We start from the raw sequence: 14,815 nt of genomic DNA, 5'->3' as shown, positions 1-14,815 counted from the left end.
CTAAAGACGTCGGCTCATTTCTTCAGTTCCAGCAGTCTGTCGCAGACAAACTTCCTGTCTGAGCAGCTGGTGTTTCACAAGCAGTCTAACACGTGTTCTGTTTTGTCTTTTAGCTCCCATCTTAACCTCTTGGAGCTCGTTTTGATTCTGTGCATGTCCGTCTCTTAAGATCGTCCCATTTCAAACTGTATGATAGCGAGACCACGAGGAGCTGATGCTCGTCCACTGCATCGCTGTAAAGCAAACACTCGGAGGTTTCACTGGCTGCGTCGATGTCACTGCGGCCGCTGACAGAGCTGAACTGGTGAAAGGTTAAACAGGGAAAAATAGAAGTTTTCTTGACTTTTTTGTCATTTTGCTTCACATTTCAGATTCAGTAAAGCAGCCAAACACAGGCTATCAGGCTGAAATTCACAGGATCTCTGCCTCAGCTTGTCTGTCATGTCTGCAGCAGATTTCAGGCTGACAGACAGAAGTGGCTCTCAGATATTTTAGAAAGTGCAGTGCAGAGCATCTCCAGCAGGGGTCTGCAGAGCTCTGCACAACTTCTCCAAAGTTACCAGATGAGGATCATAAATCACTTCATGCTGCTGGAAAATGTCCCCAGGTGTTAAATGAGACTGTTAAACCTGAAGGAATCAACATTTAAATAAAGATTTACATATTTATCACCAGTGAAAGTCGCCTCCCTGAACAGATGGACAGTTTCTCTGTGGTGTGGGTGTCCCACTGCCGCTCAGAGGCCAAACTACGGTCACTCCATATTTGGTCAGACAGGTAACTTTACTGGCTGCTGACTCGGCGTGTTTTCACGGTGCTGACTTACCATTGGATGAGAGGAGCTGTCAATAACACGCAGGTGGAGCTCACCTGGCGATGCTCTCCTGTGATTGGCTGGCGGAGTTAAAAGCGTGACAGTTGCGTCACTTTGTGTCGTAGAAAGACGCGGATTGGTCAGTTTAGTTCCGGGGCGTTTACTGATTTCAGAGATACTGAACATCATTGGTCAAATCTTCTGTCAACACTTTAAATTCACCGAAATCACGAAGTTTGGGAAGTTTGACGAGCGACGCTGAAAATAAACGAGAGACACAACCGACTTTAATTTTGGTGATTTGTTCTTCGTCCTGAACTGAAATGAGCTGAATTTACTCGGCGGGTTCTTGTTCTTTAAAACGAGCCCTTGTTCATCCATAAGTGTTTGTTTTTCGACCCATAAAAACATTTGAACTGCGGTGACACAGGCTAGCTAGGAGCATGCTAACTTCTTACTGCCGTAAAGTGAGACGCTGCCGCTTTAATGTCGTAAATCCTTAATTTAGACTCTGAAAACTGCTGAAAAAACGAACTCGTGACCTTTGAAACGAGCTACAACATGTGTGTGCTGCCGCCTGCAGTCACCATGAAAACATGGAGTCTGATTATTTATGGATGTTTACATGTAAATCTCGGGTCGTCTGCAACCTCCGCGCCTCAAAAGATTAAAGAACAGACCAAAGGTCCCAGGTGAGTCCTCGCTGCTGACGTCACTCTCCTCCTTCACCTGTGTGTTACTGATCACTGATTCATCCATCAACACATTCCTGGTTCTTTACAAATGGTTATGATGAGAAAGTTTAGTCGTTTAAATGATTATAAAACTTTAAAGTTGTAAATCATCAAATTTATTGTTATAAGTAAGAATGACTTTGACTTTGTTGAATTTTCATAACGACCACAAATTGCATTTAAGGGTAATTTCAGGGCAACATCCAGCACTTTGTTCTGTGCTAAAACCAATCCAGTGGATCAGTCAGTGGATCTTTATTGATACCTGACATTGATAAAGTCATATTGTCCTAACAATTCCATCCAGCCCACTGGAAAACAACAAGCCAAATACACTCAGTTGAGTTTGAGTTTATTTGGTACTTATATCTAAGAAGGCACAAACACCCTTTTGATGTCACATCTCTAAATGCAGTAATTGTCTGACAAATCTATTGACTTTTATGTTCCCAGGTGCATCTTCAAAACCAAACATTGTGATACTTGGTCCAACAGAGGACGGGGTTTCACTCCAGTGTCTGGTTGAAGGAGCTTCTCCAAAACCACTTCTACAGTGGAAGGACAGTGCTGGAAACATCCTTCCTGCTAAAGAACCACAGTTCACAGAAAGAGGAGGCAGCTACGACGTTATCCTCCAAACTACTGTGACCAAGACAGGCTGGTATCGCTGCGTAGCCACACAGGAGGAGATCAGCCATCAGATTCAGACTGAGACATATGTCCCTGTCAATGGTGAGAGTATTCCTGGTAGTGGTTTGAAATTCAGATATTGTTATTGAGTTATTAGTTTCCATAAATGTTAACGTTTGTTCAGAGTGAACTTAAGAAAAAGAGATATATACAGCACATTTACTCTTATTTAAGTAAAGCAATACAAATTGCATTATCAGAGTTTAACGACAGTTCACTTTCACTTTCCTGCCTCTTGTTTCCACTCAGTCATTCCTCTTTTCCAGAGGACGTCCTCTTTCACCTCCACTGTCTTTATGAGCAGCTCCCACAATGCTTTGTGGTAGGAAGTGGGCGTGTGCTTTGAACTATCAGCCACAAACTGCAGACTGACCGGCTGTTGTCAGGTTTATTCCTGCTGTGTGATTGGTTGTTGGATCGATCCATATCGAGTAGGAAATGTCCAGAGTTTGTCGTTGTTATCGATTGATCAGGATCCCGTATTGAGATCATTTTATGGGCCTGATGTACGGGAAGTCCTGCAGTCAAAGACGTCAGCAAAATGTAGTAAAAGTAGTAAAAGTGTTCTATTTTCTGTTTTGTTAGATCAAAGTAACGAGGGACTCTGTCTGTGTGATCAATGCAGTGCAGTAAAAAGCTCAGTATTTCCCTCTGAAATGTGCTGAAGTATGAAGCAGCATGAATGTGGAACAGTCCAGTAAAGTCCAAGTAGCTCTAAAGTGTACTTCAGCACAGTGCTGCAGTAACTGTACCTGGTCTGTGTAGAAATGTTCCTGTGATCATCTGAGCGGTCGTCAGCGTCTCAAACCTGCTGCCAGAACCTGAACATGAGATCTGAGCAGCTCCACAACTTTCTCACTGAAACTGTTGAAGAAACAAGACGTTTGTTAGCTTTTAAAAACTTGAGTCTGATATTTCACAGCAGCTTTTATTTGAGTTCAGTGCAGTTCAGAGTGTTTTCTGAGTGTCAGGGAGCAGTTTGGACTCTTCTCACGTCTTCATGTTCTGTACAGAGTTTCTTTAAATGGTTCACCTCTCGTCTCATCTGGAGCTGATTCGGTTCTGCTGAAGTATTTGATCAAAGCTTCGTTTTTCTTTGGCTCTGATTGGTTTTTATGGATTTTAGAGTGATGGATGAGGAAACATGAACTAACCTGTAGTTTTCTAGATGAAATAAATGATGACGCTCTCCTTCCTGTTGGAGAAAATAAAATACAGTCCAGTGAAATGTATCAGCTGCTGTTGGCAACAAAAGAAGAAGAAGAACAAATGTGATGATGAGTTTTCCCTTCTGGCAGCATGAGCCTGTTGATCAGATGCACTCAGTGGCCACTTTATTAGGTCCACCTGTACAGTCTGACGTCCTTCAGTACAACAGCTCTGCTACAGATTCTACCTTCAAGTTTATGATGTTCAGTGTTTGTTGACTTTGTGTGAAATGTGTAAATGAAACTGTGAGTTTGTTCCTGATGGAGGTGAGACACTACAGGCTACAGCATGTTTCATGCTCTGCTCAGTTTTTGCTCTGTTTTCCTTCCATAACATGTCTTCTTTCAGACCAGTGGAAACAAAACATCCCAAATGAACATTTAGTTTTTTTTAGTTTTCTTTACTTTGTCTGTAGAATTCTTTTCAGTTTCACATCTTTAAAGGTGGTTTTTTCTCTCTCTGAGCCAAAAGTCTCCACTTCAGCAGCTCTTCCAGACTCCAGACTCTTGTTTCTGTCTGTATTCTGAAGGTTTTCACTGAGGGCTTTGTTCAGATATGATCCACAGCCTGATTCACACAGTTTATTCCTAAAAACATGGTGAACGTTGTTTTTTATGGCTGTTGGCAGTTTTGTCTGATTTATGGAGCGATTAAAAAAAAACAGAGATCCAAAGTTCCCTCAGTAAAAACCTTTTGGCTCTAATGTGTCGACAACATGAAATAAGAGTTTTAAACCTGCTTCATTCAATGTTCAGATTTGTGTTCTGGAACTGTGTGAAAATTAAAGTATATTTAATTAGATTCTGCCTCATTCTCATATCTAAACACAGAGTTTCATAGAAGCTGTAGTCCAGAAACTAATTGTGTTAATATCAGTGCTGAAGTGGGGAAGGTTCATGGTGATGTGTGGTAGTTAAAATGTTGACCCTGTTCACCTGCAGTGCCCCCCCCCCTCTAAGGTGGGGCTGTCCTGGACTGGACTACATTATCCTGGGGGGGGGGTTAATGTTTTGTCCTCCCTGTTTACAGACATGAGGGGGTCAGAATATTAGAACCCCCTCTGAATATGATTCAGTCCAGTACAACAGCACCACTGACTGGGACCTCAGTGATCAAACCCAGCTGAACTAACAGCTCTGGGACATTATAGGTGTCAGGAAGGTAAACTTAAAGGCAGAGCAGGTGTGTTGGATTGTGTTAGACTGTACAGGTGTACCTAATAAAGTGACCACTGAGTGAAAGTATCACTGACACTGTTCAGACCTGATAACACAAGGGCTGCACACACTTTTAAACACTCTGTTTCATATTTTAGAGCATGTTTCATTTTACTTTAGTGCAGCAGAAAATGTTTTCTGCGCTTCAGACAAAAAACTTCATCTGAAGTCAATTCAACAGAATTTTTAGCAGAACAAATGTAGCGTAAAACGTTTTCTCAAATACAGTGAAGACACTGTATTTGTGCCTCTGTCACGATGTGAGTCAGTGTTTTATTTATGTGTTAAACAGTGTTTGCAGTTATAAATAGTTATCAAACTTATGGTGGAAGTTAGAAGTGTTTGAAAATATGATCCCGTTTCAGATAATTCTGGGAGGTGTAATTAAGCAATTAATCACAATTTTAATGTTATTAATCCTGTATTGTCCTGCATGAATTATTGGTTCACAGGTGCAGCTACAGCACCGTCAATTGCACTACTTGGTCCAACAGAGGACGGGGTTCTGCTGCAGTGTCTGGTTAGAGGAGCTTCTCCAAAACCACTTCTACAGTGGAAGGACAGTGCTGGAAACATCCTTCCTGCTAAAGAACCACAGTTCACAGAAAGAGGAGGCAGCTACGACGTTATCCTCCAAACTACTGTGACCAAGACAGACCACTATCACTGTGTAGTCACACAGGAGGAGATCAGCCATCAGACTGAGGCTGAGACATACGTACCTGTCAATGGTGAGATTATCCCTCATAGTGTTTTAATATTCAAACAAACTGCAAACAAAATACTACAGCAACTATAATACTGGCAATATGAATATGACTAATCATTATCAACGTGGTAACAGTGAAAAACATGACAATAGTTGATATCTAAATAATAATAACAGGACCAATATTAGTAAAAAGTGTCGGTGGCCGACGATCCACAGCAGGTCCAACTTCCTTCTTTAGGAAATGAAGCAACGACCTCACAAGCAGTAGCTCTGCTCTGGACTTCTCTCAGCACAGTAAACACTCTGAAAGGTTCATCACTGAATGTACCACGACAACATTTAGACACTTTAATGTGGACGCCGCTGGGCAGCAGTCAGAGGTGGAGGAAGTACTCAGATACTTTACTGTAGTAACAGTGTGTAAAAGTACTGTTACTCTGTTACCACATTCAAAAGTCCAGTAGAGTTTAAGTATCAAAGGACAGAAAAATGTTCTTAATGGAGCAAAAGTTTTAGGAAAAGTATTTTATACATTGATCACATGTTCAGTATGTCAGATAGAGCTGCAAAGATCAGTCAATAATTTATCAACTATTGAGTTAATCACCAACCATTTTGAGAAGCGATTGATTGGTTTGAGTGATTGTTCAAGACAAAGAAAGTTACAATTCTCTGATTCCAGCTTCTTAAATGTGAATATTTTCTGGTTTCTTCTCTGTGACAGTAAACTGAATATCTTTGGCTTGTGGACAAAACTAGATATTTGAAACTGATCAACACTTTTTACCATTTTCTGACATTTTATTGACCAAACAATTTATTGATTAACCGAGAAAATAATTGACTTATTAATCCATGAATGAAAATAAGTTTAATTTTAACACAAGATTAAATGAACTAGTAACTTGTTAGTTTGATTGATGTAGTGGAGTAAAAGTACAATATTTAGCTCTGAAATGTGTTGAAGTACAAGTAGAAAGTCCCACAGACTGGAAATCCTCTATGAAGCAGCAAAGTGGTTCAAAGCTGGACAGAAACTCAGTGTCTGTAATACAGACTGTGTCCTCTAGAGCTCAGTGTCCAGCTGAGAGTCTCACTGTAAAATGTCCCGCTCACATGTGCTCACTGTTCCTCAGTCATCAGACCTGAAGGGGTAGAAATACTGTTGAAGGCTTCGTGTTTTACATTTTCTAACACAAGCTTTGTGTTCCTTTACTGCAGGAAAGATTGTGCAGATGTTGGATTTGGTCCTTAAAAGCACCACGTCTGCACTGATTCTTTTCAAGTCTTCACTGTTCAGACTGTTCAGTCTGATCACTCTTCTCTGTTGGACTAACTCAGACTGCTGAAGCTCCATATGAGCTGAAGCTGAACTTCACTCTGATGTTTGGACCAAACGAGGGCTGTGGGTTTTACCGTCTCTGTCGGTGTAGTCGCCCTGTGAAGGCTCTGTCTCCTGAGTGTGGACAGGAAGGACTTTTACAGCCACCAAGAAGTCTGATTAACGTTTATATGATGTGTGATAGACTGCAAAAAATCCAAATCTCTCAAGAGTAAACCAATATGATGTGAACATTTATTGGAAACATAAACAGCATTCACATACAAACAGAGTTAATTATGCAGGAAGATGTATCAGTAATTCATTTGAAGATTTTTAACAAACGCAAACTTTCTAACAATAAGATGTGTCAATGAACTTTTTTTTGTTTTTGTCTTTCAGCACACAACTCTGGAGAGCAGTCACAAGGTTCAGGTATGTCAACTCTACAGTCACAGCATCCTGTGTGTGTGATGGTTTATAATCAAACTGTGGTGGCTCCAGTTTAGTGGCACAAGAGGCAGGAAATGAGGTGACTAACCAAGACTTCCTCCTCCAGACAGAAGAACTGTCTGCCTTAAACCAAACCAACACAAGCTCCTGCTGGCTTTTCACGTAATGTCTCTCTTTAATGTCTCTCTTACGGCAGCAGGTACAAACTGCAGCCTTTCACCAACTATTATGCTGCAGCCTGAGCTTCTCCAGATACTTGATGGCTGAAAAAACAACTTAAATACCAATAATCATCTAAAAGCAGGAGCGTTTCTCGGCTGAGACTCACTCCAAATAGCAAGACATGACATCACAATGACCCAGAAGTTGGCAAGGCTTGTCCTGTCCAATAACAGAAGTTGGAACCGTGAATTTCATGTGAAAAGTGGCTTTAATGATTATTGATTGATTTCAGCTGTACTAGAATAAACTGTTGGGTAGTTTAGTTAATGATTGAATATGTTTTGCTGTTCCTGCTGAGATTCATCCCACTGCTGTTTTAATCTGCTGATAGTTTTACATGTTAGACTCAGAGCAGGAACACCTTCAGTTGTTCTCTGTGTCGGCTGTGATGTTCAGTCTGCTGTAGATGATATGCAGTTACACTCAGAGTCTCACACTCACTTCCTGTTTTCTGTTTCAGATTCCACTGGGTTGGTTATTGCTGTAGTAGTTCTCAGTATCATTTTAGGTGTTAATGTTCTTCTGGCTGTGTGTTGCATCAAGCGTCGCTGCACTAACAAAGGTGAGTTTAGATAATTAGTTATATCAACATATAAAAGATGAGCAGACAACACAACAGATTCTTAACGTGTGTCTCATGTTTAGAGTCTTGACAGTTGTTTCATCTTCTCAGACATGAAACATGTTGTTGGTGTTTACACCCACAGGAGGATCAAGTCAGTCTGGATTTTCTCGAATGTAACTTTGTTTTCCTCCTGCAGGTTCACAGGCAGAGAGAGACCCCCTCTAAAAGCCCCCAGTCATTCAGGGCAGATACCTGATCCAGAGACTTCACTGTCTTTACATGTGCTGTGAAGTGTGTGTGTGTGTTTCTCTACTTTTATTTCTCTGAGGACATTTTGTCTGCTCCTCACTTTGACAGTTAAGACTTTTGGTTTTAAGGCTAAAGTTGGGATCGGGGTTGTGGTTGTCATGGTAACAAGGTGAAAGTGAGGTCGTCGGGGTGGCGGATGTGCATGTAGCTCCTTGTGCTTCATATGGAAACATTAGGATGTCCCATCAGCACAGTGTGTCCCTGACCTTCACCAGGTGTTTCCTCCTGTCAGGAGTCCTCCCTGTCCAGGTCATCTGGGATCTCAAACCTCTCACAAGACAAAGTGGTCTTCCTCTCCTTTCTCCTTCTTTGTTTTCAAACTGGTGCATTTGTGCCACCAAATTCAAGCTGCCAATTTAGCATAAAACTGCAAAAAGCCCTGTTTGTATGTTCAGGGCTGCTGTAACAACATGGCTGACTCCATAGAATCTCTCTGGAGATAAAGGCAAGCTAAAGAAAACACAATTCTACTACTGGAAACACAGTTCTGAATGTTGTGTTCCATGTCTGCCAAGAGGTCCCTCTAAAGTCTACAGACTTTACCTTTAAATATTTAGAAATACATTACTGTTATCAAATGGAACAGGTTTATTTAGTGATTAATGTGAAATCTTTAACATGGTTAATGCTGCTGCATTCTGTCGCCCTCCTCTGCATCTTGAGATGGTCTCAGACTCGTCCAGTGTCCGTGGAAATGTTCAGTCTGATGAGGTCAGTTTATGTCTCAGCAGTTGTTCAGCTGCTTTCATTTACTGCTTTATTTAACACGGACCGAGCACCTTAATGTAGACCACTATCAGCCCTTCACAATAAAAGCTGGACAACATGCCAGGACAGTAACAGGAAAGAGACGGCGGTCAGTAACACAGACTGGAGTCACCATGGTGACAACAGGAGAGAGCTGGTTATTAATTAATCATCATTAATTAATTATGGAGGGATCGAGTTCCACTCTTGAGCAGCTTTAAGAGCACTTGTTTTATTTTTATACTCTGATAGTTCGCTGCCGTCGGTGTGTGAATGAGTGAGTGAGTGTGAACGGATGAATGAGGGATAAAAGCTCTTTATAAATGCAGCCAATGAACCAAATATTATCCTGCTGCTTGAAGTTCTTGAAGGTCTTAACTGAGCTCAACACGGACATGAAAGAGACATCAAACTGCTGTTGTTCTGCAAATGAATGTGAATATACTGAAGCTAAAGTGAAATATAAAGTGACTTGATGTTATATTTTGATATTTGTGTTATTGAAATCATTTGGGACGAGCCTGTGCTGCTTCTTTTTATGAGTTAAGGTGCTGAGCCAGTCTGTCAGGTACAGTCACACACTGAACTATACACTCAGTGTCCAGTTTATTAGGTCGACCGAGCTGAAACTACTGCAGCTCAGACCTGAACATCATGACCTTCATGAAGGAGGATTTACTGCAGGACTGTTGTATTAGACTGCATTAGTTTGAGCTCAGTGTTCCTAATAAACTGAACACTTGGCTGTGACATTTGAGTGGTGGCGCTCTGAAGCTTCATGTGTGTTGATGTTATTAGCTCCTGTGGGCTATCAGGTCATTTCTATACAAACGTCTGAATAAACCATGAAAAATGTCAAAATGTGTGTTGTGATTGTCTTCATGTTTCTGTGTTTACCAGTTTAGTAGGATGAGGTGTTCCCTCGTGGGCTGAGAAAACTGTCCACTTCAGGATAAATAAACTGTCAAACCCTTTTGGAGAAGCTGGAAAATGCATCATAGATTGTGAAAAGTTTGTGGTACATTAATCCTCCTTGAGATTTGAAGACTTTGAAGACATCCAGTCAGAGTTTTAGAGTCACAAGGAGTCAACACGCACCACAAACCATTCAACACCTAAGATCTGTGCTGCTCCACCCTAAAGACTGGACGCCCCTGAGGTGGTGTATGGCATCACATGTGACAGCGAGGGAAGTGTCTGCCGGTGAACACCAGGCCTGAACCTCTCACAGCATCCACTGGGAGGAGGTCAAAGGTCATCGCCCAGGAGTCACTGGACGGCCGGAGAAAGATGAGGGAGGACAATCACATCTGACAGCAGAGACCAACTTTGAACAGAGACAGAGGTTACCGTGTCCACCTGTACACAACCACCTGTTAGCATGTGATGACAACTAAACTTGATCTGTTGGCTGAAGAAGGCTGCTGGGATACAGATGAAAGCAGAGCTGAAACAATTAATCAGTTAGTAACTTGATGCAAAAGAGGCAACAATGACTTTATTTACCCATAAATTGTTCCAGGTCATTTTTAAAGTAAAAACAGCAACCGTGCTGAGTTCTAGTCCTCAGTTATTGTGATCTGACTCTTTATTGTCTCATGTGATGAACTAAAGAAACAAACAACTAAACAAGCAATTCATTAACATCCCTCTGGACTTTTTTCAGCAGTGATGGACATGTTTTCAGGATGTAGTCATAGCCACAATAACACACATGCTGTTAAGAAAATGAGGATGCTGTCTTGGGCCATCCCTCTGTTTGTAGAGAAGCTCAGAATATAACAACACAGCAATCAGGGCATGTGGAGGGGGCAAGAGGAAACAGCTGGCTATTCTCTGGAAAATGTTCAAAACAATGAAGTGTGAGTGTTTTGGTGGGATCTAAGGCCACTCTGCGAAGCAAAAGTGCTCCCACATTGGTCACACCAGAACGGTTTCTCTCCAGTGTGAATGCGTTGATGGCTCCTTAAGCTATTTGATTGAGTGAAAGCTTTCCCACACTGGTCACAGCCATACGGTTTCTCTCCAGTGTGAATGCGTTGATGGCTCCTTAAGTTAGCTGGTGCAGTGAAAGCTTTCCCACATTGGTCACACCAGAACGGTTTCTCTCCAGTGTGAATGCGTTGATGGCTCCTTAAGCTAGTTGATTCAGTGAAAGTTTTCCCACACTGGTCACAGCCATACGGTTTCTCTCCAGTGTGAATGCGTTGATGGCTCCTTAAATTGGTTGATTGACTGAAAGTTTTCCCACACTGGTCACAGCCATACGGTTTCTCTCCAGTGTGAATACGTCGATGTCTCATTAACTCAGTTGATCGAGTGAAAGTTTTCCCACACTGGTCACAGCCATACGGTTTCTCTCCAGTGTGAATGCGTTGATGGATCCTTAAGGTAGCAGATTGACTGAAAGTTTTTCCACATTGGTCACACCAGAATGGTTTCTCTCCAGTGTGAATGCGTTGATGGATCCTTAAGCTAGCTGATTCAGTGAAAGTTTTCCCACACTGGTCACAGCTACACGGTTTCTCTCCAGTGTGAATGCGTTGATGTCTCCTTAAGCTAGCTGATTGAGTGAAAGTTTTCCCACACTGGTCACAGCTATACGGTTTCTCTCCAGTGTGAATGCGTTGATGTCTCCTTAAGTGACCTGACTGACTGAAAGTTTTCCCACACTGGTCACAGCTGTGCAGTTTCTCTCCCAAATGAAATCTTTGATGAACCTTTAAATCATTTTGTGTTGTGAAGGATTTGTCACAGTGCTGACAGCGGTGACAAGTGGGTCCATCTCTTCCTCTGCGTTTCTATAGCAACAGACACACAACAAAGAAAAGAGAGTAAATGAGACGTCATGGTGGAACGAGCTATCTAGAACCATGAATCACATTTGGTGCATGTCTATGCAACATAACCCAGAGTCCAGGCTGACTAATGCAGTACCAGCTGTGACAACCAACTGCAGGAGCCTGGGGAGGCACAGACCTCTACAGAAAGGATGATCTGATCAATTGGTCCTCAATCATTACGGGCCAGTTTTAGTTCCTAACAGTCGGATCAATGGTCTCTATGAAAGCCAATCAGAATAGATGACATGACGCACAATAGATCCGCTTTGATTGACGGCTCACTGACAGTTTAGTGTCCATGTCGGCGACAAAGAGACAGTGAGCTTAAGCTAGTTGATCTCTCTGTTGGTGACCATCTTGAGTCTAACCTCGTCTCCATCACTTCATACTGGTGCTACCGAAGAAGAAAAATATAAATGTTACTCAGATGTAAAACACATAGGATTGAGGTCTGCTGCTCACAACTCAACCAAAACACAGAGATGTCAATCACTCAAAGTATTTCATTCAGGATGGGCCGAAATCAGATTAGTGTCAAACATCCTCTTCTCGTGGAACATGAGGGTTGCAGCTGATCACCTTCTCAGTGCAGAGATGTGCTGTAATCAGCTCTTGTCCCAGTCGGTAGCACCAGTATGAAGTGATGGAGACGAGGTTAGACTCAAGATGGTCTCCAACAGGCAGGACACAAAATCATCAACATTGGGCCTTGCAACGCGCTCCCAATGGAACCAATATGTGCATGATGTGCATCAATCTGATACTTTTTTTTTCTCTCTCCAAAGACTAATTTATTTATCTTTCAGATTGATGCACATCATGCACATATTGGTTCCATTGGGAACGCGTCGCAAGGCCCAATGTTGATGATGATTTTGTGTCCTGCCTGTTGGAGACCATCTTGAGTCCAGACCTCAATCCTATGTGTTTTACATCTGACTAACATTTATATTTTTCTTGTGCAGCTGATGACATTTGCGTCGCTGATTTGTAGCAGAACAGCAGGTTGACAGAACTGGTGTAACGGGCTGTTTTATTGTGCCGCAGACTAACGAAATAGTGAGACGGTGTCACTCAGCACTGGGCGGTGTGGTCACAAGTTGGTCTGGCTTCCTCCTGTCTTCCAGAGACCGCTGCCTGTGTCCTATATGTCTTGTTATATGACAGGTCAGTGATGCGGCCCTGTAATGATAGTGGCGCACACAGAATGTCCCTGCCGTTTATTTATTTTCCCAAAATGGCGCGAGTTCGAATCTCGTAAAATAAAACAACTAATTTTTCACATTTAAAAAGGTGTGTGTGTGTGTGTGTGTGTGTGTGTGTGTGTGTGTGTGTGTGTGTGTGTGTGTGTGTGTGGAGGGTGGGGCGTCTACATTACAAATACTCAAACAAGACTGAAAACGACGGGTATTTAGGATATTTATCCATTTATTAAAACAGACAATCACAGGAAGGTTCGGCTTGTCGACTTCCTGTTTTCAACATTTTCCGTTACAGCAAGCAGCGTTCAAAACGTGACCCCACACCACTATGAGACACGTTTCCACAGGTACGACTCTAAAGTGGACTCAGATCGGTATGTTTAGACATTGTGATGAAAACTAAACAAAGAGACATTCACACGGCCAGCTACGGACCCGATGTCCTGATTTCAACAGCTGCCGTAACCATGACAACAACAGACGCATTCGGCTGACGGTCGCCAGTTAACGTGGTCACTCGTTGAACTGAAACACCCCTGAGCCTGTTCCTCGTGTCTTGGTCTCGTGCTGAAGTCATGAACACTGACCTGAACATCGGTGCTATCAGAGGACGAGCCTGTTTGTCTTCTGAGCTCCGGCTTCTGCTTCTCCATCGTCCCGCAGGTCTCCGTGGTTCCTGCTGGACCGTGTAGTCCTGCTTCGCTTGTTCTCGCGATGTCACGTCGTCTCGCGGGCTCTTATTGGCTCGTTTGGAGTGAGCTGCCCTTTCTCTAAGTCCCGCCCCTTAGTTACTGTTGCTAAGGCCGCTTTGAATCAGTGGCTCCTTGATTTCAGGCAGAAGATGAAGTTTAGTTTGGTGGTTTCCCTCCATCAAGTTTCTCCAAACTCAACAACTCCTGAATGTGTCAGATTGTTAAAGACAGTCTGGGACTTTCAATCAATCAATGACTTTATTTGTCCCCAATGGGGCAATTGCTTGTGCAGCAGTGGAAGCAAAACATAACATAAAATACATGCACACTTGAAACAATAGAATAAATGGGATGAATCAACCTGGAATTTTGAGAGTTTTCTTAGACAAAATAGGCGCTGCTGACTTTTCTTGTAAATTGTGTTAATGTCAGTTTATTGTCTATTATAGTTCCTAAATACTTAAAGGACTCTACAATTTCTACATCCTGCCCATCAGTCACTGTGCTGTCAGGAGAGGGCTGCGAGCGTCTAAAATCAATACACATGTCCTTTGTTTTTGATACATTCAGAGATAAAAACTGTTAACTATTGACTCTGATATTGCAACAAAATGTCTTCAATGTAAATTAGAACTTTAAATCATAAAGTGTTTCATATGTTTCTCAAACGTTGTACAGGTCAGTGTGACCTGACAGACTGGTGTCTCCTCTAGTGTTTTAAGAAGCAGATGTAATATCTTGATTGTAAGAAACAGAGAGTTCTTGTTCTGTAAACATATTCCTGATAGATACATGCCTACGCAGACAACGCTGACGGCTGGTGGAGACTGACGTACGGACCTTAGCGTCCAATCAAACAATGGTTATGTGTCATATTGTGATACTCTGCCCTTTAAAATCTGTTGGAAAACCCAGTTCTTAGCTTCTCTGACCAGAACCAGTCATGAGCCCGGCGCTGCCTGAACCCCAGAGTTGTATTGCATTGTATTTCACCTGTGAATCTGAATTAAAGGTGCTTCTGAGACCGACTGAACCCTCCGGCCGATGATGTGAATAATCTCGGGCTGTCCATTAAAGAATGCGGG

At 42.3% G+C, this 14,815-nt stretch overlaps 2 protein-coding genes across 2 annotated transcripts; one reads left to right on the top strand and one right to left on the bottom strand.

The window, feature by feature from the left end:
- The first annotated feature begins 1,991 nt into the window (after window positions 1-1,991).
- LOC139220186 (butyrophilin subfamily 2 member A2-like) lies at window positions 1,992-9,854 on the top strand. Its single transcript, XM_070852257.1, has 5 exons — window positions 1,992-2,280; window positions 5,117-5,395; window positions 7,100-7,132; window positions 7,833-7,934; window positions 8,134-9,854. The coding sequence occupies exons 1-5, from the start codon at window positions 1,992-1,994 to the stop codon at window positions 8,160-8,162; spliced, it is 732 nt and encodes a 243-aa protein (XP_070708358.1). The 3' UTR covers window positions 8,163-9,854.
- Window positions 9,855-10,746: 892 nt separating this feature from the next.
- On the bottom strand, window positions 10,747-13,691 carry LOC139220175 (zinc finger protein 135-like). Its single transcript, XM_070852247.1, has 2 exons — window positions 13,626-13,691; window positions 10,747-11,794 (listed from the first exon to the last, which is right to left on the bottom strand). Exons 1-2 carry the CDS (start codon window positions 13,689-13,691, stop codon window positions 10,841-10,843), a joined length of 1,020 nt encoding a protein of 339 aa, XP_070708348.1. The 3' UTR covers window positions 10,747-10,840.
- Between the last annotated feature and the right edge of the window lie 1,124 nt (window positions 13,692-14,815).

Source organism: Pempheris klunzingeri, chromosome 2, assembly GCF_042242105.1.
Source record: "Pempheris klunzingeri isolate RE-2024b chromosome 2, fPemKlu1.hap1, whole genome shotgun sequence".
NCBI classification, from domain to species: Eukaryota; Metazoa; Chordata; class Actinopteri; order Acropomatiformes; family Pempheridae; genus Pempheris; species Pempheris klunzingeri.
This window is presented reverse-complemented; position numbering and strand designations above follow the sequence as displayed.